A 25,007-nucleotide genomic window follows, 5' to 3' on the forward strand; every position below is an offset into this window, starting at 1 on the left:
GTACGCAGTACAGTGCTTACCATTCTTCACTGTACAGTGTACAATGTACAACACTCATTTTTGTAAACTACATAGGTCTCAATACTGAACTCTACACCGTACACTGTTAAAAACTCAATAATCTACTCTGTATAGCATTTAATATTCTGCTCTGTACAGAACTTAATACTCTGCTCTGTACATCACTTAATACTCTGCTCTGTACATCACTTAATGCTCTGCTCTGTACAGCTCTTAATACGCTGCTCTTTATAGCACTTAATACTCTGCACTGTACAACTCTTAATACTCTGCAGCACTTAGTGCGCTGCCCTGTACACCATTTGATATTGTATACAAACATTTGATATTGTATACTGAAAACTATACAGATCTTACAACTCTGCACTCAATACTCTGGTCTGTACACTATACAGCTCTCAATACTCTGCCCTGTACAATAGACAGCTCTCAGTACTCTGCACGATACAGTACTCTGCTCGATACAGTACTCAGTACTCTGCTCTGTACATTATTAAATACTCTACACCGTACACTTAAACATCTAAATATTTTATTTTATGGATTTTAAGGATTAGATTAACAGAAAAATTTAATGGACTGAAGAATGTGACGAACTTTTGGCTCATTTTGTAATGAGTGTAATTGTAATTGGTTTAATGAAAATATCATATATGCTCTACCCTTTTTTCTCATTAATCAGCTAGGTACTAAGCTCCTAACAGAAAAATAAACACGACAGAAACATTTTAATTTTCATGGTGTGTTCAATATCGTGTTTGGATTTTTTGGTGCACTGTTTTCTGTTTTCTAAACATCTGACTTTCGTAAATATCTCTCTGATTGGTTTAAAATCTTTCAATTAACTCCCCCCTCTCCCACTCATTTAATGATTCAGTAACACTAGAAATATTTATTTTAATTACATATAATTACATTTAATTATGTTTAATTATATTCTTAATTCACATCACAGCCATGTAATTATACAGTTTCAAGTAATATTATTACAATAATTAAACGAATAAAAATGAAAATATGTAATCATCAATTCATTGTTCATTGTTTTCTTGTCAAATTTAAATCATAATCATTTAATCTTTCAAATTGTGGTTTTCATTGCTAACATTCAAATTGTCCTTTTGAAAGTGGTTTAGATAGATTAATAGAGAGGAATCCAGGGATCAGAATACTAGGATCCTATCCAGGGATCCGAATAATAAGAATCCTAATGCATTGATCAGAATAGTAGGATCCGAATACAATGTTCGGAAGAGAAGGCTCGGAACTAAATTAATTTCCTGAAACGCGTGCCTATTCTCTGGATATATAGAAATATCGAGATTTAAACTTGGAACAAATTCTAACTTGGCTCTCAAGCGGATATGGCTGTCACTAAGAAATCTTTATATATGTATTCCTGGTTCAAGACTTAAAAATTCAAGAACTCGAGAACTAGAGAATCTAAGAGCTTGAGAATTTGAGAACATAAAAACTCAGAAACTCAAGAACCCGAGAACTCAAGACGATGATAACTCAAGAATTCGAAATTTTTTAGAAAGTGATAATTCGAGAATTCTTGAACTTGAGAACTCGAGAACTCGAGAACATAAACTCAAGAAATTTCTGTAACTTTATGCTTGTAAACTCCAAAATCTTCAAAACTTGTAAACATTACCACTTAATATATCGAGAACTTGTAAACATTACCACTTAATATATCGAGAACTTGTAAACATTACCACTTAATATATCGAAAATACTATACAGGGGGGTTCAATACTATACAGGGGAGTTCGATACTAAACAGGGGAGTTCAATACTATACTCATAATATTTATATCTGTATGAAAACTGCATTATATATGTATTGTATATGCCAGTGCTGAACTCTAACTTATGTTTGGAGATGGAATTAGTAATAAAGATAATTCTGTAATTTATCCGCTCAGAGAGTATAAAGGATTTAAGATTGACATCGACACAATCTGATCTCCGCAATTTTTAATTATACATTTTAATCTTAAATGCAATACTTTAAAGGGACTGTAAGCGTAATTTTGAGTAACCCTCCATGCAAAGATGGCAAAGCCCGATTCACAACAGCACTCTTAAAAATCTTTGTCAGATCAAGCATAAATTGTACATCTGATTATTTTTAACTGTAATTCTATACAAAAGTGATAGCATTTCTACAACACAAAAAACATATATAAATTATTAGATTCAAAAACTGTTAAGCCTAGAAAAACGACAATATCTTTCACATTATTCATCAGATCAAGGTTTTAAGGGTACTGTTATGAATCTGGCATTGCCATCTTTGCACGGGGGGTTCATTTGATATTACGTTTACAGTCCCTTTAAGATATTTAATCAAACTATGAATAGAATACAATTAAAGAAACAGTATAAAAGGATACAACTCTCTCTCTGTAAACTCTATTCTTCTCTATCCTCTCTGTAACCTATACAATATACAATCTATGGCATTAATACTGCAACTTAAACCCTAGTTGATCAATAGAGATAAACTGCATTGATAAACAGGAACAGGACGGAGTTTAATAAATCCCCACCAGGGACAATGCTTATATTTATATATATATATTGAAATACAACTTGCGTTAAGTATCCTGCAAGGATCCAACAGAACTAATCTTTTAGAACAGTGAGTTCTCAGCTCTGTATTAAGCATGTGGTTTCTCCAAGTACTCCTCAAACCTTAGTTTTAATTGTGAATTCATGCCTAAACCTTGAAATAATGTTTGGTTTTGCAGAAAATAAAATCAATTTACATATCAGGGTCTCTTGGGTCGGTAGTAAAGTACAAATATCGTATTTCTAAACATACCTTTTTGGCTGGTTGTCTCTCCTTGCAACGGTTATCCGAACCGTCCCAACCTTGATATTCTTGAATATTGAGATTGCTTCTCCATGAGATAAACCCTGGACGGATAATCCGTTCACATTCAATATCTCGTCTCCTGCAATAATAATATTTATACTCTCTAACACTACAGAAGGAAGAATATTAATCCAAGACGTTCAGTTCCAGATGCAATGGTAAGATACTGCAAGGTGTTTAATTCTAAATTGTCTTTAAATACTAAGTAATGAGTGACAAGTAATTGGAATTGAGTCTTTGTCCCAAACCCTGATTTTCTAATCCCAATATCTTAGACATTAGATATTTCAAATTTTCAAATTATAAATTATATAAGCTCTGATAACCAAAGTTTGAAATATTATTTTTATGTTTACACCATCAGGTTTGGTTTAAAAAATATGTGTATTAGGAAATGTGAGTTTCTGACAAAGACTCTATTTCTTAGCATTGAATTGATAAAAAAAAATGACAGAGCCAGTATTGAAGAAATTTAAAAGGCAGATTTTAAAAAGGTTTTAGTCTGAAAGATTATGTTTGATTTATTCAAATTCCCGTTTTTAAAGAGTTAAGGAGATATTCCCATGGCTGACATAATCTACTGTTATGCAGAAAGGGAGGGACAGGGTTGAATCCCGTAGTATATAAACACTACAGATTGACAAGTAACTAGTCTCTGCAATGTTAATATGATCCTTCTCCTAATATGTCGCGCAACTATTGTTAAAATCATTCTTGAATAATTCAGCATATACGTCCGTGTAGAAATATAATTCATCAAGTGACAAATATGATTCATCATTCAACATTATTCATCGTTAACTAATCAAGCATTTGTAGACAAGAACCTAAGAGGGATAGAACACAGAAATGGATGGATAGAACACAGTAAAGGATGGATAGAACACAGTAAAGGATGGATATAACACAGTAAAGGAGGGATAGAACACAGAAAAGGATGGATAGAACACAGTAAAGGATGGATAGAGCACAGTAAAGGATGGATATAACACAGTTAAGGATGGATAGAACACAGTAAAGGATGGATATAACACAGTAAAGGATGGATAGAACACAGCAAAGGATGGATAGAACCCAGCAAAGGATGGATAGAACAGAGTGAAGGATGGATAGAACACAGTAAAGGATGGATAGAACACAGTAAATGATGGATAGAACACAGCAAAGGATGGATAGAACACAGTAAATGATGGATAGAACAGAGTGAAGAATGGATAGAACACAGTAAAGGATGGATAGAACACAGCAAAGAATGGATAGAACACAGTAAAGGATGGATAGAACACAGCAAAGGATGGATAGAACACAGCAAAGAATGGATAGAACACAGTAAAGGATGGATAGAACACAGTAAATGATGGATAGAACACAGTAAATGATGGATAGAACACAGTCAAGGATGGATAGAATACATTAAATGATGGATAGAACACAGTAAAGAATGGATAGAACACAGTAAAGGATGGATAGAAAACAGCAAAGAATGGATAGAACACAGTAAAGGATGGATAGAAAACAGCAAAGAATGGATAGAAAACAGAAAAGGATGGATAGAACACAGCAAAGGATGGATAGAACACAGTAAAGAATGGATAGAACACAGCAAAAGATGTATAGAACACATTAAATGATGGATAGAACACAGTAAAGGATGGATAGAACACAGTAAAAGATGGATAGAACACATCAAATGATGGACAGAACACAGTAAATGATGGATAGAACACAGTAAATGATGGATAGAACACAGTAAATGATGGATAGAACGACAGTAAATGATGGATAGAACACAGTCAAGGATGGATAGAATACATTAAATGATGGATAGAACACAGTAAAGAATGGATAGAACACAGTAAAGGATGGATAGAAAACAGCAAAGAATGGATAGAACACAGTAAAGGATGGATAGAAAACAGCAAAGAATGGATAGAAAACAGAAAAGGATGGATAGAACACAGCAAAGGATGGATAGAACACAGTAAAGAATGGATAGAACACAGCAAAAGATGTATAGAACACATTAAATGATGGATAGAACACAGTAAAGGATGGATAGAACACAGTAAAAGATGGATAGAACACATCAAATGATGGACAGAACACAGTAAATGATGGATAGAACACAGTAAATGATGGATAGAACACAGTAAATGATGGATAGAACACAGTAAATGATGGATAGAACACAGTAAATGATGGATAGACCACATTAAATGATGGATAGAGCACAGTAAATGATGGATAGACCACAATAAAGGATGGATAGTAAATGATGGATAGAACACAGTAAATGATGGATAGAACACAGTAAATGATGGATAGAACACAGTAAATGATGGATAGAACACAGCAAAGAATGGATAGAACACAGCAAAAGATGGATAGAACACTGTGAAGATCAGAGTTAAAACAGAATTTAATAATAATATTAAATATTGATGTTGAAGATCGCCGCTACAACTTTTATCCCTACATATCCAGGCCTTTATTTTTTCAATACGTGTAGTACGCATGTTATACTTTTAATAAAGCTTAGTCAACTGAAATGTTCTTTGATATCAAAAAAGATCTATTTCAAATTTGAATATTGATTAACCAAGAAAAATGTTGTTTAAATCCTCTAAAGTTTAAGCAAGGTTTATAATTCAAGCTTGAGTGGATTAGAGAGGTTTACAATCTTTAAAAAGCAGAGATGATAAAAAGCAAAATAAAAGCAATATAGCACAAAATTTATGCAAAATAATTGGTGCTACGACATTTACTCTATTGGCCATCGGCTCTTTATTCTTGTGGAGCACGACGTTTGCTCTGCACGGCATTTTCTCAATATATGTACCATCTACTCTATGAAAAGGCAACGGGCCTAGCGCTGCGGATAGGATAGGTTAGGGGGTCAGTTAATACTTATAAAGCAAATGTCGTTTAAAGCAAATGGTATGCAGAGCAAATGGTTTATAGAGTGCATGACGTGACAGAGCAAATGGCAATTTATAGAGCAGATTAAAATTAAGAACCAAGAGAAAAGAGCATTGGAGCTTCTCAAATAAACCTGTTTATAATAGTTTGATAACTAGTATGAGAACCTGGGAATCTAGCAACATTAAATCAAATCTTCATCACTATGATTGGACATGGATAAATAAGATGAGAAAATAATTGATTTTTCAAGTTGAAGAACGCAGCAGAGATACAATAGATTGTAGTCACGATGCTACCATATTTCTAGTATGGACTGTAGGACACAGTATTAAATGTCAAGAGCCCATGTTTCTATTTCTGATTCTGTTCCTGTGTACTGTTTAATATTCAATTCTTATGTCATGCTGTCAGATGATTGATGCCAATTGAAGTGAGATGAAGTTTTAGGATTTACATAAATTCTATCTATTTATTGACATGTTATTTACCTTCACGTAGGGATCCATTATCTCTTGCTTGTCCTACCGGGAAAATTGTTTTTACAAATATTCCCATTGAACCCTTCGGAGAATCTATTCCTCCCACCACGCTGAATCCTAAACCTTTTTTTCCAGGTCCTTTATCGAACTCTGCTAGATATACGGTCATAGACAGAGATTTAGGTCTTCTTGCAATCCTTAGCACGGTTCCAGTTCTGGAGACACTAGCTCGTCTTTGCTCCCAGTCCTGACGAGGGGTGGGAGTAGTAGGAACACTGCTTACTCTGTAGGGAGCATTTTCGCTTGTATAAGATGAGATTACGGAGGATGTATCGTCCTCATGTCCTATATTAGAGTAGGACTGGGCCGGGGTCACGGACGGAGTATCAACAGTTGAAATAGGTCCTCCTCGATACTGTTCTATCTTCTCCGTCCTGTCACTTATTCTAATCACAGTCTTCATGGATCCGTCTTGGTACGCGAAATCGCAAACGTCGTGTACGTTACCATGTATCCCGGAGAGCTGGGAAAATTCTAGCTGGCTAGCGTATATTGGAGCTGACCTGGGACGTTCTATCATTGGCAGCTTGCGCCTCTTCCTTCTCTCTACTGGCGCATTACCCGGAGTTTTATCCTTCTCAGGATCACGAGCTATGATTATATCAACCTCTCCTTGGCAGTAGCGTAATAGGTTTCTAGCTTCTTCCATAGATAATCCCCGTAGACTGGATCCGTTTACGTTTACTATCTCATCTCCCAGAGAAAACCGACCGTCTCTGAAATATATGCATTTATGAAATTAAATGAAAATTTACAAGAAATTTCACATAACTCTGGATCATGTCACCACAACTCTAAGATAATTATGTAGAAAATTACGTTTACTTACTTGTTGACGAGACCATCTGGCTCTATATGCGCGATAATATATCCTGTTGTACCCTTACTCGGGTTCCGTTTCTTCGATATAATTATTCCAAGCTCATCAGACTCCTTCTTCAATACTCGGAGCATCTTGAAGCTTTTGCTTGTAAGGGAGGGGAGGGTTGTGGGGATATTATCCGTAAAGTTTATGGGTAAAGGAGGGGTAGGTTTGACTAGATGGGAATAGGAGAAAGGTTCCTTAACAGGTTCAGACTGATTCTCAGACTCGGTTTGACAAGATATTTCTGTTTTATGGGGTTCCTCCTTACTTTTCCGAGGCGGCTTCTTCATTTTTGGTTTCGGTTGGACTATAGAGGTAACTACGGGGAACTCGTCGGAGGTCGGGCTCGGTTCAGGTTTAAGATGACTATCACAAGTTGAAGAATCGGTTTCGCTGGGATCAAAAGAATCACTTTTCACGGATCCACGAGGAGACGAACCACTCTTCCTGGTTGTGTCGGAATCATATCCACTCTCCTCCGATTTAGTTTTTGAAAACTTCTTATGATGGAGACTAGTTTCTCCAGTTCTGAACTGCAGAGGAACTTGAACTTGAGAGCTGTGAATGTCCGCCAAGGATTGACTTTTCTTTCTCCGAAGGGTTCCAGAGTTTCCAGGTTTGATATCTGAGTTCAGGGACTGAGGACCTTCATCTCCAACATGATCTCCAGCTCCAGGTCTCTGGTTCCTATTGTTCCTTGTTAGTGTACCCTGCTCTTCAGGTAGGGAGGCAAGCTTACTCCTTGAGAAGGTGTGAGAAAAGCCTGACCTCAGGAAGGATGACATCTCCTGAGGTATATTGTCTATACTGATTGACTTAGAAATGATAGTTGAATGCTTTCCATCTGTCGAATCAATGAGACTAAGCTGAGAAACAGAATCTAGATCGAAACTATCACAGCTAACATTGAACCTACTAGAGGTTCGATCAAAGAGATCATCCTCACTCCCAGGGATAAAGTCTAGATCCGTCCCGATAGATTTGTCCACCTTGGACACAGAGTTTCGTCCAAACCTATATTTTCTCTTGTCGAATAATCGTTTTGAATCTAGGTGGGATGGACCAAGGAGAAGACGACGGAGAGATTCTACTCTTGAAACTCGTCTTCTGATCTCAGTATTAGATTTTTCCTCTGAGTTCTGGAGCTGAGTATGGTTTCTCCTCTCCTCTGGAACCTCGAGAGGTGGGTTCACGGAGTACTCCAGCTTATCCTTTATTAAAACCAATCATATGTCTTATAAGCCTAATGGTTGAAAAGAGAGAGTATACTTATTTATACAGAGTAATGATACAAATTTTACCAAAATAAAGACGTAAAAACCAAAATTACAATAATGCTGTGAAGAAGAATCAAATTAGGATAACAATTACTAAATTTAAAGAACATTAGTCAATATTTATCAAAATTATAAAAAAGTTGATGGATTGACTTTTTCCTCTGAATTTCCCGGAGCAAGTCTCCGTCCTACTCTGCGACCCCAGGACGACAAACCTGAAATGTTAAACCAAAATTATGTAAACAATTATATTCTCTTACTCCTCTAAACTATATTCGTCTATATCTGTATTCATTCGATGAATAGCTCTCCTATTTTTAAATATCTACAAAGAACTAAACATCTGGATATTCATAAACTTTAGAATATATTTACTATAGTTGTCGGTCTATATGCCCCATATTTAAACCAATAATGCATAAAATCGTATTCTTTGCATACATTATCCCAGGTTTAGCCTTGAGTCTGACAAATGAGTTCAGACGTTTTGTCATTTTATTCAATCTTCTCGTGACGGATTTAAATGATGAATCCTGGAAGGGTTGAACTGGTGTGTTTCCTTCTCTACTCCGGGTGCATATTGTATTACTTCTTTATTTCCGTTCTTTATATCCTCATCCTTGGATTTGTCACGTTCTTGCAATTCCTCGTCAGATTTATCAAGTTTTCAAATTTAAGGTTTATCTCTCATCTCTAGATAACCTTTCCTGATCAAACAGAGATAAATCAGCGAGTAATGGACACATTCTTTATTTAACTGTACACTGTACAAGCACAGAGAAAACCGTACAGCGTAATTTACTGTACTGTACTGTAAATGAACAGAACAGTTAACGAACCATAAAAATTGTCCAGTATACGCCATAGTAATGCAATGGATTTTAACCATTGCATAACAAAGATCCTTGCCATTGTTTAATGATTGATAATAAACAACAACAAAAACATTGAAAACTAAAAGTAAACATGTTTAAGTGAAACCTCAATCTGTTAATAGCGTAAAGATGAAGATATCTATCTACTTGAAAGGAGTAAAATGCGCATTCAATTTTATTGCAGAAAACGTTTGCAATTTTACTGCCTGCATTTAGGTTTGCAATATTACCCTTTAACCTGGCAGGTCTTCGTAGAGACTAAACACTAGTACTTTAACAATATATTCTCCTTGATACTGTAGGTTCAGAGTCCGGGGTTAAACATTAAAAACATTAAATTGTTTAAATTGTTCATGTGCTTACTTATACAAACTAGATATTTCCGAGTAAACCTGGCTTGAGGCCAACATCCATAGAGAATAGAATATATAGAGAGGAATTAAAAGAATCTATCGGTATGAATTTTTTCAGTCCCTTTCAGCCTGAAAGGGAGTTCAAAGTGTACAAATCATGTAAATGTTCACAAATTATATGCAGTAGAGTACATTAATACAGTATGTTTCCTAGACTATCCATTTCAATTTCGAATTTTTTAAACTGTTAAATAAACTTTATAATGAATGGTGAATAAAAACATAAATTGATTTATAGTTATAACGGAAAATCATTGTTTGTAAAGTGGAAGGCATAGAGTCTATGTGAAATGATCATTGGTCAATTATGAAACCAGCCTATTTCTTAATTTGGTTTTCTTATAACAATAATTTTAGATTTTCTATAAAATGATATTCCAGGGCCCAACAGGTTTTATAGCATAAATATGTGAAGTACACCTGCAGTATGGAAACAGTACAACAAAATGGCCGTTTTACACTTTTTTCTAGTAAATTCCTCTCTATATATTCTATTCTCTATGCCAACAACCTTTTGGAACTTGACTGAGAAATATTTGTATTGTAAATTTAAACTTTTTGACTCCACATTGACTCCATAAGTTGATTTCTTCTTTGAGCCATATTTAGGAGTAAAAGGGTGACATATAAAATGTTATGATAGTAAAATATTCGTCTGTCATTGCTTATCTTGAAACCATCTTAGTTTCAATTGGTGTTTGTTTGAGAGTCAGAGTAGGGTTGGGTTTAATCTGTTGGTTAACATATCAGCTTGTCGGGTTAATAGTTCGTCAGATTGTTAGTTTGTCAGCTCATCAGGTCATCAGCTCAACAGTTCCTCAGCTCATCAGTTTATCAGCTCAACAGTTCATCAGTTCATCAGTTCATCAGCTCATCAGTCTACAGTTTATCAGCTCAACAGTTCATCAGGTCATCAGCTCAACAGTTTATCAGCTCAACAGTTCATCAGCTTATCAGTTTATCAGCTCAACAGTTCATCAGGTCATCAGCTCAACAGTTCATCAGTTCATCAGCTCAACAGTTCATCAGCTCATCTACCCGTTAAGGAATAGAGTCCATGCTACAAACTCTGATTTTCAAATTACAGTGTCTTTACAACCAAATGTCAAAGACACTAGATATTTCAAACTATGAATCCAGTTAGATCAAATAATCTATGTTTGAAATATGAACGGTCTACGCCATCAGGTTGCAAAGACAAAGGTATTAGAAAATTTGAATTTGTGGCATGCAATTATTCAATTTCTTTGTCAGCTCTCTTCGTCCTGTTTGATCATGGTTCTGAATTAATCTCCATGTGTTCATTAAATCTATCTCAGGAGGAATTAGAGATTACATTCTTGGTTTAATTTGATCAGCTCATCAAATCTTGAATATATACTCAGATCTAGAATATCTCACAACAGGTTGATACATAGACAATATAAGATACATATTGATAGATAGATAGATATGGAGGAACAAACAAACCTTGATTCAACAATTCTGTGGTTTGAACCAACGACGTAATATGTCGAATTTAGACATAGTGTAAAATAGTTCAAGAAAAGACATTTAGGCTTTTTGTTGTAATTTTTCATTTTTTCTTTTTTAATCTTTAACGAAACTTTTTAAAAATTATATTTTTAATACATTTATCCAATAAATTTTCAATACAAGTTTATGTCTCTAGTATCTATGTAAAGCAGTTGATGTGTGTTCTCTAGTATCTACGTAGAGAGGTTGACTTGTGTTCTCTAGTATCTATGTAAAGCAGTTGATGTGTGTTCTCTAGTTTCTATGTAAAGCAGTTGATGTGTGTTCTCTAGTATCTACGTAGAGAGCTTGACGTGTGTTCTCTAGTATCTATGTAAAGCAGTTGATGTGTGTTCTCTAGTATCTACGTGACGAAGTTGATGTGTGTTCTCTAGTATATACGTAGAGAATTTGATACTTTTTTCTAGTATCTACGTAGAACAGTTGATATGTGTTCACTACTATCTATGTAGAGAAGTTGGCGTGTGTTCCCAGTATCAACGTAGAGAAGTTGGCGTGTGTTCTCTAGTATCTACCCGAAGAAGTTGATGTGTGTTCTGTAGTATCTATAAAAGCCGTTGATGTGTGTTCTCTAGCATCTACAAACCAGATGATGTGTGTTCTTTAGTATCTACAAAAGCAGTTGATGTGTGTTCTCTAGTATCTACAAAAGCAGTTGATGTTAGTATCTACAAAAGCAGTTGTGTTCTCTAGTATGTATCTACTGAAGCATTTGATGTGTGTTCTCTAGTATGTATCTACTGAAGCAGTTGATGTGTGTTCTCTAGTATGTATCTACTGAAGCAGTTGATGTGTGTTCTCTAGTATGTATCTACTGAAGCAGTTGATGTGTGTTCTCTAGTATGTATCTACTGAAGCAGTTGATGTGTGTTCTCTAGTATGTATCTACTGAAGCAGTTGATGTGTGTTCTCTAGTATCTACAAAAGTAGATGATGTGTGTTCTCTAGTATGTATCTACTAAAGTAGTGTAGTAAAGTTAAGTGTAGTGTATTCTCTAGAATCTACAAAAGCAGTTGATGTGTGTTCTCTAGAATCTACTAAAGTAGATGATGTGTATTTGCCTCTGGGAAAATATGTGGGACGATATTCAATTATAATAAGAACTGTTTTTATTTAATCAAATCAATATTTTTAAATCTAGACAAAACATTCATTCATTAGCTCCAAGGTATATCATAGCTTAGATCATTTTTATATGGACTAATAGAAACAGAATTTTGCATCAATCCCAACAATAAAAATATTAAGCTTTGTATTCAACGTTGAGCACTTTTTAAACCGTTATAACAGTATAAAATATGAGTCCCTTTAATATGCTTAGCCCAGCTGTATTGAATGCGAAGGGCGGGGTTCTAGGATTTGATGTGACAATGAATACAAGTCACCTTTTTGCTTTTCAACCATTTTGATTGTTTGTCCGATATCTTAAAAAGAACAAGGCGTGACACTAGAAATTAATTTGAATGATCCCCTTCCCTCATCTTTACTTCTACTCCTCCTCTCTTGAACTCCACCCTCACCTGTTCCTCACTTCACTTCATAAGCTCCCGTTTTTTAATAAATAATGATTTATAAAATTATGGAAATGTTATTTTGACAAATTTTTCCTAGTTTCCGATTTTTTTCTGCAATTTTCTGCACTCCTGTCACTTTATGTATTCCTTCTTTCCTATCTTTTTGGCTTCTTTTTAATTCTCTTTCTCCTTCTTTATTACTTTAGTTCTCTCTCTCAATTCCCTTTCTTTTCCTTTTTCATTCCAATTTCGTTCTCCTCTCTTCTTTTTAATTCCCTTTCTCTTGCCCCTTCCTCTCTATATTCCGTAATTTCGTCTCGTGCGCAGATTTTGTACGTTTTAAAAGAATTGAATTATTGCAATAATGATTTTCAGAAGAGAAAAACATGTAATTGTTTTGTAATCAACACAATGTAATATTTCAAAGTTTAATAGCTAGTCTCCGCTCATGCTTGTCCGTCAGAAAGATAAAAGAAAGGAAGCTGTACACTGTACACTGTACAGTGTACAGGACAGCTAGGGCCCGGACACCAAATTTTTCAGGGTAGCTAGGGCTCGGATACCAGACTGTACAGGGTTGCTAGGGCCCGGGTACCAGACTGTAAGGGGTTGCTAAGGCCCGGATACAAGACTATTCAGGGTTGCTAGGACCCGGATACCAAACTGTACAGGGTTGCTAGGGCCCGGATACCAAACTGTACAGGTTTGCTTGGGCCCAGATTCCAGACTTTACAGGGTTGCTAGGGCCCGGATACCAGACTATACAAAGTTGCCAGGGCCCGGATGCCAGACTGTGCAGGGTTGCTAGGGCCCGGATGCCAAACTTACAGGGCTGCTAAGGCCCGGATACCAGACTATACAGGGTTGCTAGGGCCTGGATACCAGACAATACAAAGTTGCCAGGGCCTGGATACAAGACTATTCAGGGTTGCTAGGACCCGGATACCAAACTGTACAGGGTTGCTAGGGTCCGGATACCAGACATTGCAGGGTTGCAGGAGTCGGATACCAGACTGTACAGGGTTACTAGGGGTCGGTTACCAGACTGTACAGGGTTACTAGGGCCCGGATACCAGACTGTTCAGGGTTACTAGGGGTCGGATACCAGACTTTACAGGGTTGCTAGGGCCCAGAGGTCGGTTACCAGACTGTACAGGGTTACTAGGGCCCGGATACCAGACTGTTCAGGGTTACTAGGGGTCGGATACCAGACTTTACAGGGTTGCTAGGGCCCAGATACCAGACTGTACAGGGTTACTAGGGTTCGGATACCAGACTGTACAGGGTTGCTAGGGGTCGGATACCAGACTGTACAGGGTTACTAGGGGATGGATACCAAACTGTACAGGGTGGCTAGGGGTCGGATACCAGACTATACAGGGTTGCTAGGGCCCGGATACCAGACTATACAGGGTTACTGGGGTCGGATACCAGAATGTACAGGGTTACTAGGGGTCGGATACCAGACTGTACAGGGTTGCTAGGGGTCGAATACCAGACTGTAAAAGGTTGCTAGGGCCCGGATATCAGACTGTACAGGGTTGCTAGGGGTCGAATACCAGACTGTACAGGGTTACTAGGGGTCGGATACCAGACTGTACAAGGTTGCTAGGGCCCGGATACCAGACTGTACAGGGTTGCTAGGGCCCGGATACCAGACTATACAAGGTTGCTAAGGTTCAGAGTTCTAGTGCAGTGCTTGGCATGCATGTAAAATATTCGGAATAACTCCTGATGTGTAAACACTAATTATATAGCAGAGTGTCTTATTTTACAAGAGTAGCGATACTAATGCTATATTTCTTGTAAACGGTAAACGTCTATATAAAAGTATTTATTGTATTTTTGTTATTATTAAAGGCATGAACTACTTTATTTATGTACTGTAATTGTGCAAGCATAATTTGAATACAATGGAATAAACTTGGCTCCTGCATCCTGTATACAGATGAATACTAATCTTCATAATATCAGTTTAATTGCTCATCTTCTCATCATAGATATATATATATATTCATACAGGAAATATACAGTAGATACCACTAATCGATATTTATCTACGTATAACAATTGTATAGTTAAATCTGTAATTCTTGAATTACTTGTTATGACTGAATAGACAGAGAAATAAGGAACAGGATTAGAAACCAAAGATAACAAAAATTGAGAACTAAAGACCAGTTGGTAGCGGAGAACTAAAAAAGTTTAGAACAGAGACTAAAGGCTAGTTGGCTAGTTAAGAACGGAGAACTTAAGAAAAGGACAGAGCTGTAAACTAAATACATGATGAGAATGGAGAAACTGGATGAGAACGGAGAACTGAAAAAGGTTGAGAACTAAAGAGAACTAAAGAGAACTAAAGAGAACTAAATATAACTAAAGAGAACTAAAGAGAACTAAAGAGATATAAAGAGAACTAAAGAGAACTAAAGAGAACTAAAGAGAACTAAAGAGAACTAAAGATAACTAAAGAGAACGAAAGAGAACTAAAGAGAATTAAAGAGAACTAAAGAGAACTAAAGAGAACTAAAGAGAACTAAAGAGAACTAAAGAGAACTAAAGAAAACTAAAGAGAACTAAAGAGAACTAAAGAGATATAAAGAGAACTAAAGAGAACCAAAGAGAACTAAAGAGAACCAAAGAGAACTAAAGAAAAATAACAATAACTAATAAATAGAATAATTGAGAACAAGAGCTAAAGAACAATTGAGCATAATAACTGATGAATAGTTAAGAATAATAACTAAAGAACAGTAAATACATAAAGCTAAAACTAGAATGGATAGAAAACTAGAAAAACTATAAAGTTTTACAGAGCTCGTTTTTTATCGATTAAAAAACTATTGAATATTTAACCCCTGTTAAACTATACCCTGATCCATATAATATTGACAGGGTGAGCAGGATCTAAAGATAATATATAATTAATCAGCCAGATTATGAAGCAACTATGGGTTTGATATTATTAGATGAGTTTAGGTCAGGGATCAACTCATCTCAGGGTTTATTAATATATGATAACACGAAGGAGGGGGAAACCCTCCCCTTACCGCCACTCATTCCAGTAGACTTCTCTCTGTGTTACCCCTGTAGTTAAAGGATGAGCTCAATCAATAAGTTTCTTGAAGATAATATTTCAATCTGTATGATGCCTGTATCCGGATGAGGGTTAACCCCCTCTTTTTGCTGCTTCAAGCCCTTCTTAGCCTCACTGCCTATAAATCTCAAGCCTTCTCTTATAGATTGATATTGTCAGGCCTTTACAACCGGGTTCAACTATCACAAGTAGATCGGAGCTAGGAAATATCTTGCTTCAAGTTATTGTATTAAATAAGGATAGGTTTGCAAATATCCTGGTCCTAGTTTAATATGCTCCACTATCCCATATTCGAACTAATGAACCATAATCCAGCATGAATATCAACCCTAATTAAGCATGACCGATATCAAACGTCGTTTTAAAAGATCAGATCCATTTCAAAGGATTAAACCTGATGAGGGTTAACCTCAACTCCAACAATGTGAACTTCTCTTTTCAAATCCAATCAAGGCAGAGGTTGAGGAAGCAAGATAAATAGGGTTTTGAGCAGGGGTCTCTTAAATATTTTGACTTGACTGAGTAAGGTTGAAGATCAATGATATCAAAGGAGGTTTTGCTCCCACCTTGGTTCTGTTAATATTATCGGAGTCTCTATAATTTACAGAGTTGATAAAAACCCTGGTTTGCAAACCATCAAGGGTTTGGACTCATCTTTAACAATTCTCCGCGTCAAATATTCATATTACGTCATCCCGTAAAATTATGCTTGAATTATGCTATAAATACAATTTAGCGTCTGCAGTAAACCCTAATTTTCTCATACTTCATAGTGAACCCAAGAGCAGGAGGTATCATTAGCAGGTATTAGAGAAACCTTGAACTTGTACTGGAAGGATGCGGGATCTTTACTCCCATCCATGCAACCGTTCGTTTCTCTGGCTCACTTCAGGTTTAGATATGATCTCCGGATACTCGGCTAATTAAGAACATGGGTAAGCTTCTTGGTTGGGTTAGAGTTTGGTCACAAACTGACGTTGAACGTTGATTCCTCCGCCCCCGACCTTACATACAGAATCTTTACTCCGATCTATACCCTGAGCTGTTCTAGCATCATTTAGGTTAACCAGCACATTATATCAGTTGAGTAAAAACCAAACCATGGTTAGGAGTAGACTAGAATACTGTTATATATCTAGCCTTGTATATATCTATGTATATATATAAAGGATGAGTGCAGGATCTCAGGTTTACTAAAGATATCCGTCCCTGCTATAAAACCATATATACTCCGGATACATTTAAGGATATAACAGGCGATTCACATCACTCCTAGGTTACAAAAACCTTCTCAGTAACCTTGTTCATTAAACTATGATGAGCTAGCAGTTCTACTCCGGGTTGAGACATGAGTACAAACATATAGAGTTTATTCTTTAAAAACGGAAATTAATTTGTTTTAGGTCAAGGTTTAACGATCATTACTTTTCTGAAGACTTTATAATAAAATCCAATTAAAGGACTGTAAACATGGAACTCAGGGCATGTGATCTTTAAATGTCTGGTTTTTAAGTAAAATTTAGTATTTTCATGACATTTTAGTTTAAAGAGTATTTTAGAAAACCGTCAACAGCAGATCTAAAAGCCACCTGCCATGTTGCAACTTGGGCTCCAGAGTTTTTTGATTGCGGAGATTTTTTAAAAGAAGAAAAGATTTGATCGTAAAATAAACATTATCATCATTACAGAAACTAATTAATATTCCTTCTAAACTCTCATTCAAAATTTATGAATTCTTACTTTACAAAATAGTACAAAGGTCCAAAAATGTGATATAAATCAGTTTATAACACATTTATTACCGAATTTTCCGTTCACCTCCGGTAAAAACGAAATCCTTCAATTTAAGCAATCTTAATCCAGTGTTCTAGTTTGAAAATATGTTAACAATAAATAAAACACTTCACTGTTCTTTCAGATTTAAATAGTTGAGAATATTACGAATTCATTTCTTGGTTTAAATGCTACCCTGATTATGCTCTTATTGGTTGGATTGGGAGAGAGCTGGGTATTGAGAAAAATCATTCATACATGAGACGGGTTCCCAGGAAGAAGAAAGAGAAGGAATGATTGCTTGAAGCTGAGAATTCCAGGTTTCTGTTTTAATGTCCGAGCATTCATAGCACCACAAGATACCGTATTCTTCACAGGGAGGAATTACTGTGCTCAACCAACCCTAGAATCTTGAAACCACGGAAGGGGTTGAAAACAACCTTTTGCTCACAAACTCTCAGGCATTGCAGTTTTGTAAATAGATAATATTTAATGACAAATTGGCAATAAAACCTCAAAGATCACAGATAATTCACAATTTGTTCTATATTTTATTCTTGTTCTTTATAGCTCTATTTTAATGTCGGCGTATTTGTAGGTTTACGTGTTTGTATGTTTGCTCTTTGTATGTTTGTTCTGTTGTGTAAGAAATATAGAACTGGATGATACGTTGATCTGTTTAATGATATATCAAGGATGTTAGAGTGATAAAATGAAACCTTGACAAGGTTTAATAACATCTTTCCATGTAAACCACTAATCAATTAAATACAGAATAATCCTCACTTCTTCCTCATTGTCAACCTTCTCTTCCCCTTCAACCTTCTCCTTTCCTTCAACCCTCTTCTTTCCTTCTTAACCTTCTCCTTCCCTTCAACCTTCTCATTCCTTTCAACCTTCTCCTTTCCTTCAACCTTCTCCTTTCCTTCAACCTTCTTCTTTCCTTCAACCTTCTCCTTCCCTTCAACCTTCTCTTTTCCTTCAACCTTCTCCTTCCCTTCAACCTTCTTCTTTCCTTCAACCTTCTCCTTCCCTTCAACCTTCTCCTTAACATATTTAAATATTCAAGACACTTAACCTAAACAAACTACTACATTTACTGACTTCTTTGTAGACCTTGGAAACCAGAAAAAGGTTAAAAACAACTGTTTGATAAATGCAAGATATTATGTTAGACTGGGGGACGGGTTTATCATCTCCTACTAAACCATAGCTTGCTCAAAAAGGTAGAACAATAGGACATTTTACCAGTGTAATAATTCAAATATAAAACAATCTTGTATAATTTCAAGAACTAATGTATATTTTACCTCTTCTTATGGTTTGAGGAGTTTGTAGTATCTGGGAGGAGTCTGGAGGTAGAGTAGGAGAAGGAGGAGAGGGGTCCCTCAAGGTTCTGTCAGTGCTCTCTCCCTATATGGAAAAGGCTATATGTTCTGCTACTTTGCAAACGGAGATCAACAATGATTCCTTTCAACTCTCCTAGTTTAGTTGTACCCTTGCTTTATTCTAAAGATTAGCCAAAACCTAAACCTTACATTTATCAATAACCTAAATCTTAACCGAGACACAAACCTAAACCTAAACTTAGACACAAATCTAAACCTAGAAACAAACCAAATCTTGGATACAAACCTAATCTTATACACTAACCTTAAGCTAGACACAAACCTAATCTTAGACACAAACCTTAAGCCAGACACAAAGCTAAACCTACACATATACTAAACTTAGACACAAACCTAAACCTAGACATATACTAAACTTAGACACAAACCTAATCTTAGACACAAACCTAAACCTAGACACAAACCTAAATCTAGACACAAACCTAAACCTAGACACAAACCTAAACCTAGACACAAACCTAAACCTTGACACAAACCTAAACCTCGACACAAACCGACACCTAGACACAAACCTAAACCAAAACACAACCCTAAACCTGAACCTAAACTTAAAATTAATTCTAAGATACCTATGATTTCAATTAGAAATATTTAACGATTTAACGATTAACTCATTGCAAATATTTTCCCATTCTACTTTAATTCTTGTTGGTTTTACAAAACGTTTTCACAATTAAGTAACTAAACCCTTAATCTATTGTGAAATAAATAATGATGGTTAGAAGCAATTTTCAAATAAAAATATTTTCTTGTTCTCAAATTTGATTGCAGATTTAATGGCTGGAGGTAAATGGATGTTTTAATGGCTTATTCGGACTCCCAGTAAGGAATTATTAACTTGAAAAACGGACAATAAAACGGTTAATTTATGTATACAAATATTTTAAAATTTAAACTTTTTCTGTTCACAGATCCGGACCCCTTCAGCAAATACAAATACTAACAATTTTAAGAAATAACAATGAACTATACAGAACTATTGAAATCTATAGATTTCATGGGTTTGCAATTACCAAGACTTAAAATTCATCTACAAAGACTAGAAATTACTAAGACCTCTACAAAGACTAGAAATTACTAAGACCTCTACTAAGACTAGAAATTACTAAGACCTCTACTAAGACTAGAAATTACTAAGACCTCTACTAAGACTAGAAATGACTAAGACCTCTACAAAGACTAGAAATGACGACCACATCAACTAAATGCTCCAACTCATCTTTTCTTCTCCGCGCGCCAAACCTTTAAATATGTCAAAATAAGTTGTATGAAATTGCACAACAGAGAGCGTTATTTTTTCAACTAATCGACCTTGAAATATTTTGATCTCCATCCCCCTCCCGTCCTCTCAACAACACTTTCGAAACTGATTTGTAAAAGAGGAGAAGAAAAAATAGAATAATATTTTTTTTCCTTTTTACAGAGAGAGAATAAGATTAACTAATGCCTTCTGAGTTCGGGACAAATATAATTCTTTAAAAAAAATCTGCATAATCTAATAATTTAATCCGCATAATCTAATAATTTAATCCGCATAATCTAATAATTTAATCCGCATAATCTAATAATTTAATCCGCATAAACTAATAATTTAATCCGCATGTTAAGCAAAGCAAGTATCCAATCAATCTTAAACCCATAATTCCAGCGACCTTCCATCATACACAATCAGCTTTTTTTACAAAAAAGTTTTGCGCCAATTATTTTAAAGTAAAATTCGATTGTGCACCAGCCTAGCTTGCATATACGCCGCAATCCTTGCAAAATCCATATATTTTGATCAGGTTTCATATTTGCAAGCAAATACAATCCAAGCCTTGCATAAACATAAAATTATTGCAAATAAATTGCCGAGTATGAAGTGCCAACTTGAATTGGATTCCTAAAAAACTGAATATTCAAAGCGGTTGATCTATGGTACCGCAAAAAAAGAATAAATGCAAGGACGAATACAGAAATCACTACATTTCCTAATTTTCAATATTATGAAATAAATACTTTGTCGCTGGGATATATGTCCGTACTATCAGACTGACCAAATTATACTGATAAAATAATGTAATAATAATACAAATTGGAGAGAGCATAAACTAAATATGACATAATCATTAATCATTTCATCGCTATTTTTAGATAATTATATATGCGTATTTTTGACGCGGCCTTTGATCGATAATGCAGATACGCTTGTAGGTGCTAAATTAGATTACAATTTATAATTTAATTAGTTTAGAAACTAAACCAGAGAGTGAGAGATATATTAAGTTAAAGCTTCCATTGATACGGTTCTAATCCTACAAGGTTTTCCAGGCGCTAGGAAAAGCGTCAAACGCAATTATCTACGCACCGTGAATCTTTGCAAAGAATTTCAAGCTTTTGCAATTTCGCAATTTTGAATTCTCGTGCCACAATCAAAATTTTGAATTTCCCGTTTTCACTTTTAAGCATTCATTATTTACGGCACTAAGCAAGGGGGGGGGGAGTATGGGGAAAATGGGAGAATGGGGGAGGGGGTATAAAGTATCATTATGCATGGAGGAAACTGGAACCAGCTAGAAGTACAGGAGGGAAGGAAGTAGGAGTTATTAGTTATTAGGGGAGGAGAAGGAGGATAGGTTGGAGAAGAGAAAGAGGGGGGGGTAGGGGTGAGAAAATTCATGACGTTAATATCAGTTAAATATGGGCTGGGAGGGGGGTGTGGGTGGGGGGGATGGTTTCTGATTGAGACATAAACTCAGTTGTCGAAATATTTTTTGAATTGTACATTGAGGAATCTCAACGCCGAGCCTATTCATCTTTAATCTTTCATTTTCAAAATTAATTAAGAAAATAGCATGAAAAATTTTAATCAACTGAAATTTTTGCAAAACATTTTGATTTTATATATTTGCATATATATTTGCACGGCTGATCTTGTCGCAAAATTATTGATTTTACTCAGTGGTTGCAAAACCGATTCTTGTTGGACTGAAAAATAAGTGCACAAAGTTAACTCCCACACGTTTGGATTGAAAAATATCCTTTATCAGAAACACTTTTAATATTTTAATTAGAACCATTAGAGACTTTTCACAATGACTTAATGAATTGGATGAATTAAAATTGTCTGGTCCGACCCCCCCCCCTTCTTCCTCTTTAATTTAATTTTTTATATTATAGTTTTAAAATATGTAAAAGTACTTTGATTTGTCACACATATTAAAGGAATTTTATGATTCAGTTGAATAACTATTTTAAATATTTAATGCAAGAATTTGAGAAGAATATTTCATTATTAAGTTTTGATTTACAATATACAATATACATCCTGTGTATCCCCCCCTCCCTTATATTCTTTACTGATAACCATGGTGTAATGAGCTCAGAAGATAAAATAGGTAAATCTTGAGAACTTTTAATCTTGATTAATTATTCTTATTTAATAAGATTTTTAATCTTGCGTTAAAAAAATGCAGATAAAACAGAAATGGTTTAAATTTGACCCCTCCTGGACTCCCTCCTGGACCTCCTCCTGGACCCCCTCCTGGACCCCTTTTCCTTACATTTCAATTCATCTACAGCGTACATCAACTCTCATTCGATTATCATGAGCCAACCAATTAAAACGACCTACTCTGGTTAGTCGGGTCTAGACTGAACAGTAAATATTTTTATTATAATGCGCGTTCTACTTGAAAAAGAATATGAAATGAAAAAACTGTACTCTAAAAGAAAAGTATAATTCTATTGTTTTTTGTTGTTGAATAAGTTACTATATGCGGAAAAAGTAAAAATATTTATCAGCCAACAATATTAATTCAGTCACAGCAGAATTCAATAAAAACTTAATACGCTTTTAATGATGGTTTTATGGAGATTTATTAACAAAAACAACACAAATAAATATGTCGAAATTTCGATGTGTTTTTGTTATGTATTTCTTTCATCTTAGGAACATTTTGTGTGTCTTTTTCTGTCGAAAAGAAAAAATCCTTCTAAATCTTTTTTTTATCTTTTAGTTCTTCTACATAAAGAAGTTTAAAGAACTTATTCTACGTTAACAACAAAATATTTATAAATATCTTGTATGAAGGATGTTGATTTATTTTGAAATAAGGACAATAGATCTTGGTTGTATAAGATGGGAGTAGGGAGGGTGGATAAAATTGTGTTTTGTTAAAAATTACAAATACATTTCGCCGGCGGTTCGTTTAAATGGCACCTCCCCCCCCTAAATCATCCCCTGGTATATAATAAAATAAGGTGTCTACGAAGAACCAAGAATCTTGAGTTTATATTCGTGATTGGTCGCTGGAATCAACGAACCAAAGGTCAGGAAACTAATAATAGTAATAAAAGCAAGCAAAATATCAACCAGGTTTACTCAAACATTAACAGAGAGCTGTCTCAACCTCATACCAGGAATAATAGAGTAAACAACCCTCTAGCTACCAAACCAAACAAACCTCTAGCTACCAAACCAAACAAAAACTGACAAAATAAAAACCTTTAAAAACAAAGGACGATAAAACCAACTAATAAGCAACCAATTCAAGATTAAAGATACAACCAAACTAAAATCGATACGAACTTAAAATACAACCAAACCAAGATTAAAACAAACTTGAGAACAATCAAAATCCAAAAATTAAACCAAATTGAGATTCATTAAAACCAAGATCAAAACTAACCTGAAATACAAGCGATCCAAGTTTTGTAAACCAACTAGAGATGAAACCAAACCAAAAAATCAAAACTAACTTGAAAAACAACCAAGCCAAGTTTAAAACCACCTTGAGATACATTACAACCAAGATTAAAAACCAACCTGAGATATATCTAAACTATGAGATCAAATCAACTCGAGAAACAACCAGACCGAAAATAAAAACCAACCTGAGATTTAACAGCACCAAGAATAAATCAACTCGAGAAATAGCAAAATATGAGATACAACCAAAACAAGAACAAAACCAACTAAAGATAAACCCAACTCTCAACCTTACAACCAACCCAAATATATGTATAAAGTTGCTTTAAGTTAAAAAAAAAACATTCAAATCTTTGATGTAAAATGTATCATCTGGCTAGGAATTCTTTTTTGTAAAAATATGAATTTTTTAAATTTTGATTTAGATTTTACCTGATCAAACCTTACTCCGGTAAGCTGCGGATCTATCAGATCCTCCCCACGCCGTTTAAAAATCCTCATTATTCACTTGTTACTAAACTTTGTACTAAAGAAATGAGTTCTTTTCACTAAACCAATTCACAATATCGTGTCACTAATTCCAACCAAACTAAATTTAACATGTCTTAATAAGTTTCTCATTCTAACTTATTTACATTTTGTTATTGCTTACAAGTTTGTATATTGAGAAGGTAGAGTTGGTAATTTCTTAATTATAATAATTTCGAATATGTTCTCTCCTCTAGGGTATAGTGATTAAGCTGTATTAATTATATATGGTTGGACAGGGAACAGGTTGTCCATCACCGAAGTTTCCTGCCTTTCCCACAACCTGGAGCTAAACCTATTACAAGTTTTCCTACTTCCGTCCCTGTGTATAACTGGACATAGAGTAGCGGAGCGTGCGGAGATACGTCTTCTCTTTCTCAGAGCTTGGTTCTGACTGGATAGAAGCACAGGTTTGTATGCGTGTGTTCTTAACTCCGATGGTATGCATGCATGTGTGTTCATTTAATCACAACAGTTGTTTGTGCCTAGATATGATTTAAAACTATGGAAGAGAAACCTGACCACCCCAGGAATATAATATATGTCTTTCTTCAAAATATTGTTTAAAATAGTTTCAATTATAAACACCTGTCGCTGCTGTACACTGTACTCTGTACACTGTACAGCAGTGTACAGGAGCTAATAAACTAAATTATAAAC

The 25,007-nt window shown here is 35.2% G+C and overlaps 1 protein-coding gene across 2 annotated transcripts; it reads right to left on the reverse strand.

The window, feature by feature from the left end:
* Nucleotides 1–2,829: 2,829 nt before the first annotated feature.
* LOC111706692 (multiple PDZ domain protein) lies at nt 2,830–24,786 on the reverse strand. Of its 2 annotated transcripts, none has more exons than XM_023479608.1 (6): nt 24,252–24,786; nt 19,031–19,133; nt 8,671–8,726; nt 7,199–8,445; nt 6,319–7,085; nt 2,830–2,987 (listed from the first exon to the last, which is right to left on the reverse strand). In XM_023479608.1, the coding sequence occupies exons 1-6, from the start codon at nt 24,318–24,320 to the stop codon at nt 2,845–2,847; spliced, it is 2,385 nt and encodes a 794-aa protein (XP_023335376.1). In that variant the 5' UTR covers nt 24,321–24,786; the 3' UTR covers nt 2,830–2,844. The 2 variants fall into 2 exon arrangements, with proteins under 2 accessions (XP_023335376.1, XP_023335375.1); XM_023479607.1 differs by having other exon boundaries at nt 8,668–8,726.
* Between the last annotated feature and the right edge of the window lie 221 nt (nt 24,787–25,007).

Source organism: Eurytemora carolleeae, unplaced genomic scaffold (assembly GCF_000591075.1).
Source record: "Eurytemora carolleeae unplaced genomic scaffold, Eaff_2.0 scaffold747, whole genome shotgun sequence".
Classification (NCBI taxonomy): Eukaryota; Metazoa; Arthropoda; class Copepoda; order Calanoida; family Temoridae; genus Eurytemora; species Eurytemora carolleeae.

What these genes read in the sequence shown, in the direction of transcription:
- LOC111706692 (XM_023479607.1), bottom strand. Translation starts at nt 24,320, where the DNA reads ATGAGGATTTTTAAACGGCGTGGGGAGGATCTGATAGATCCGCAGCTT. An exon ending in CCGGAGTAAGGTTTGATCAG is followed by an intron (nt 19,134 to 24,251) that starts GTAAAATCTAAA and finishes TTTTCCATATAG; the next exon opens with GGAGAGAGCACTGACAGAAC. An exon ending in TAATGGATCCCTACGTGAAG is followed by an intron (nt 2,988 to 6,318) that starts GTAAATAACATG and finishes TTATTATTGCAG; the next exon opens with GAGACGAGATATTGAATGTG.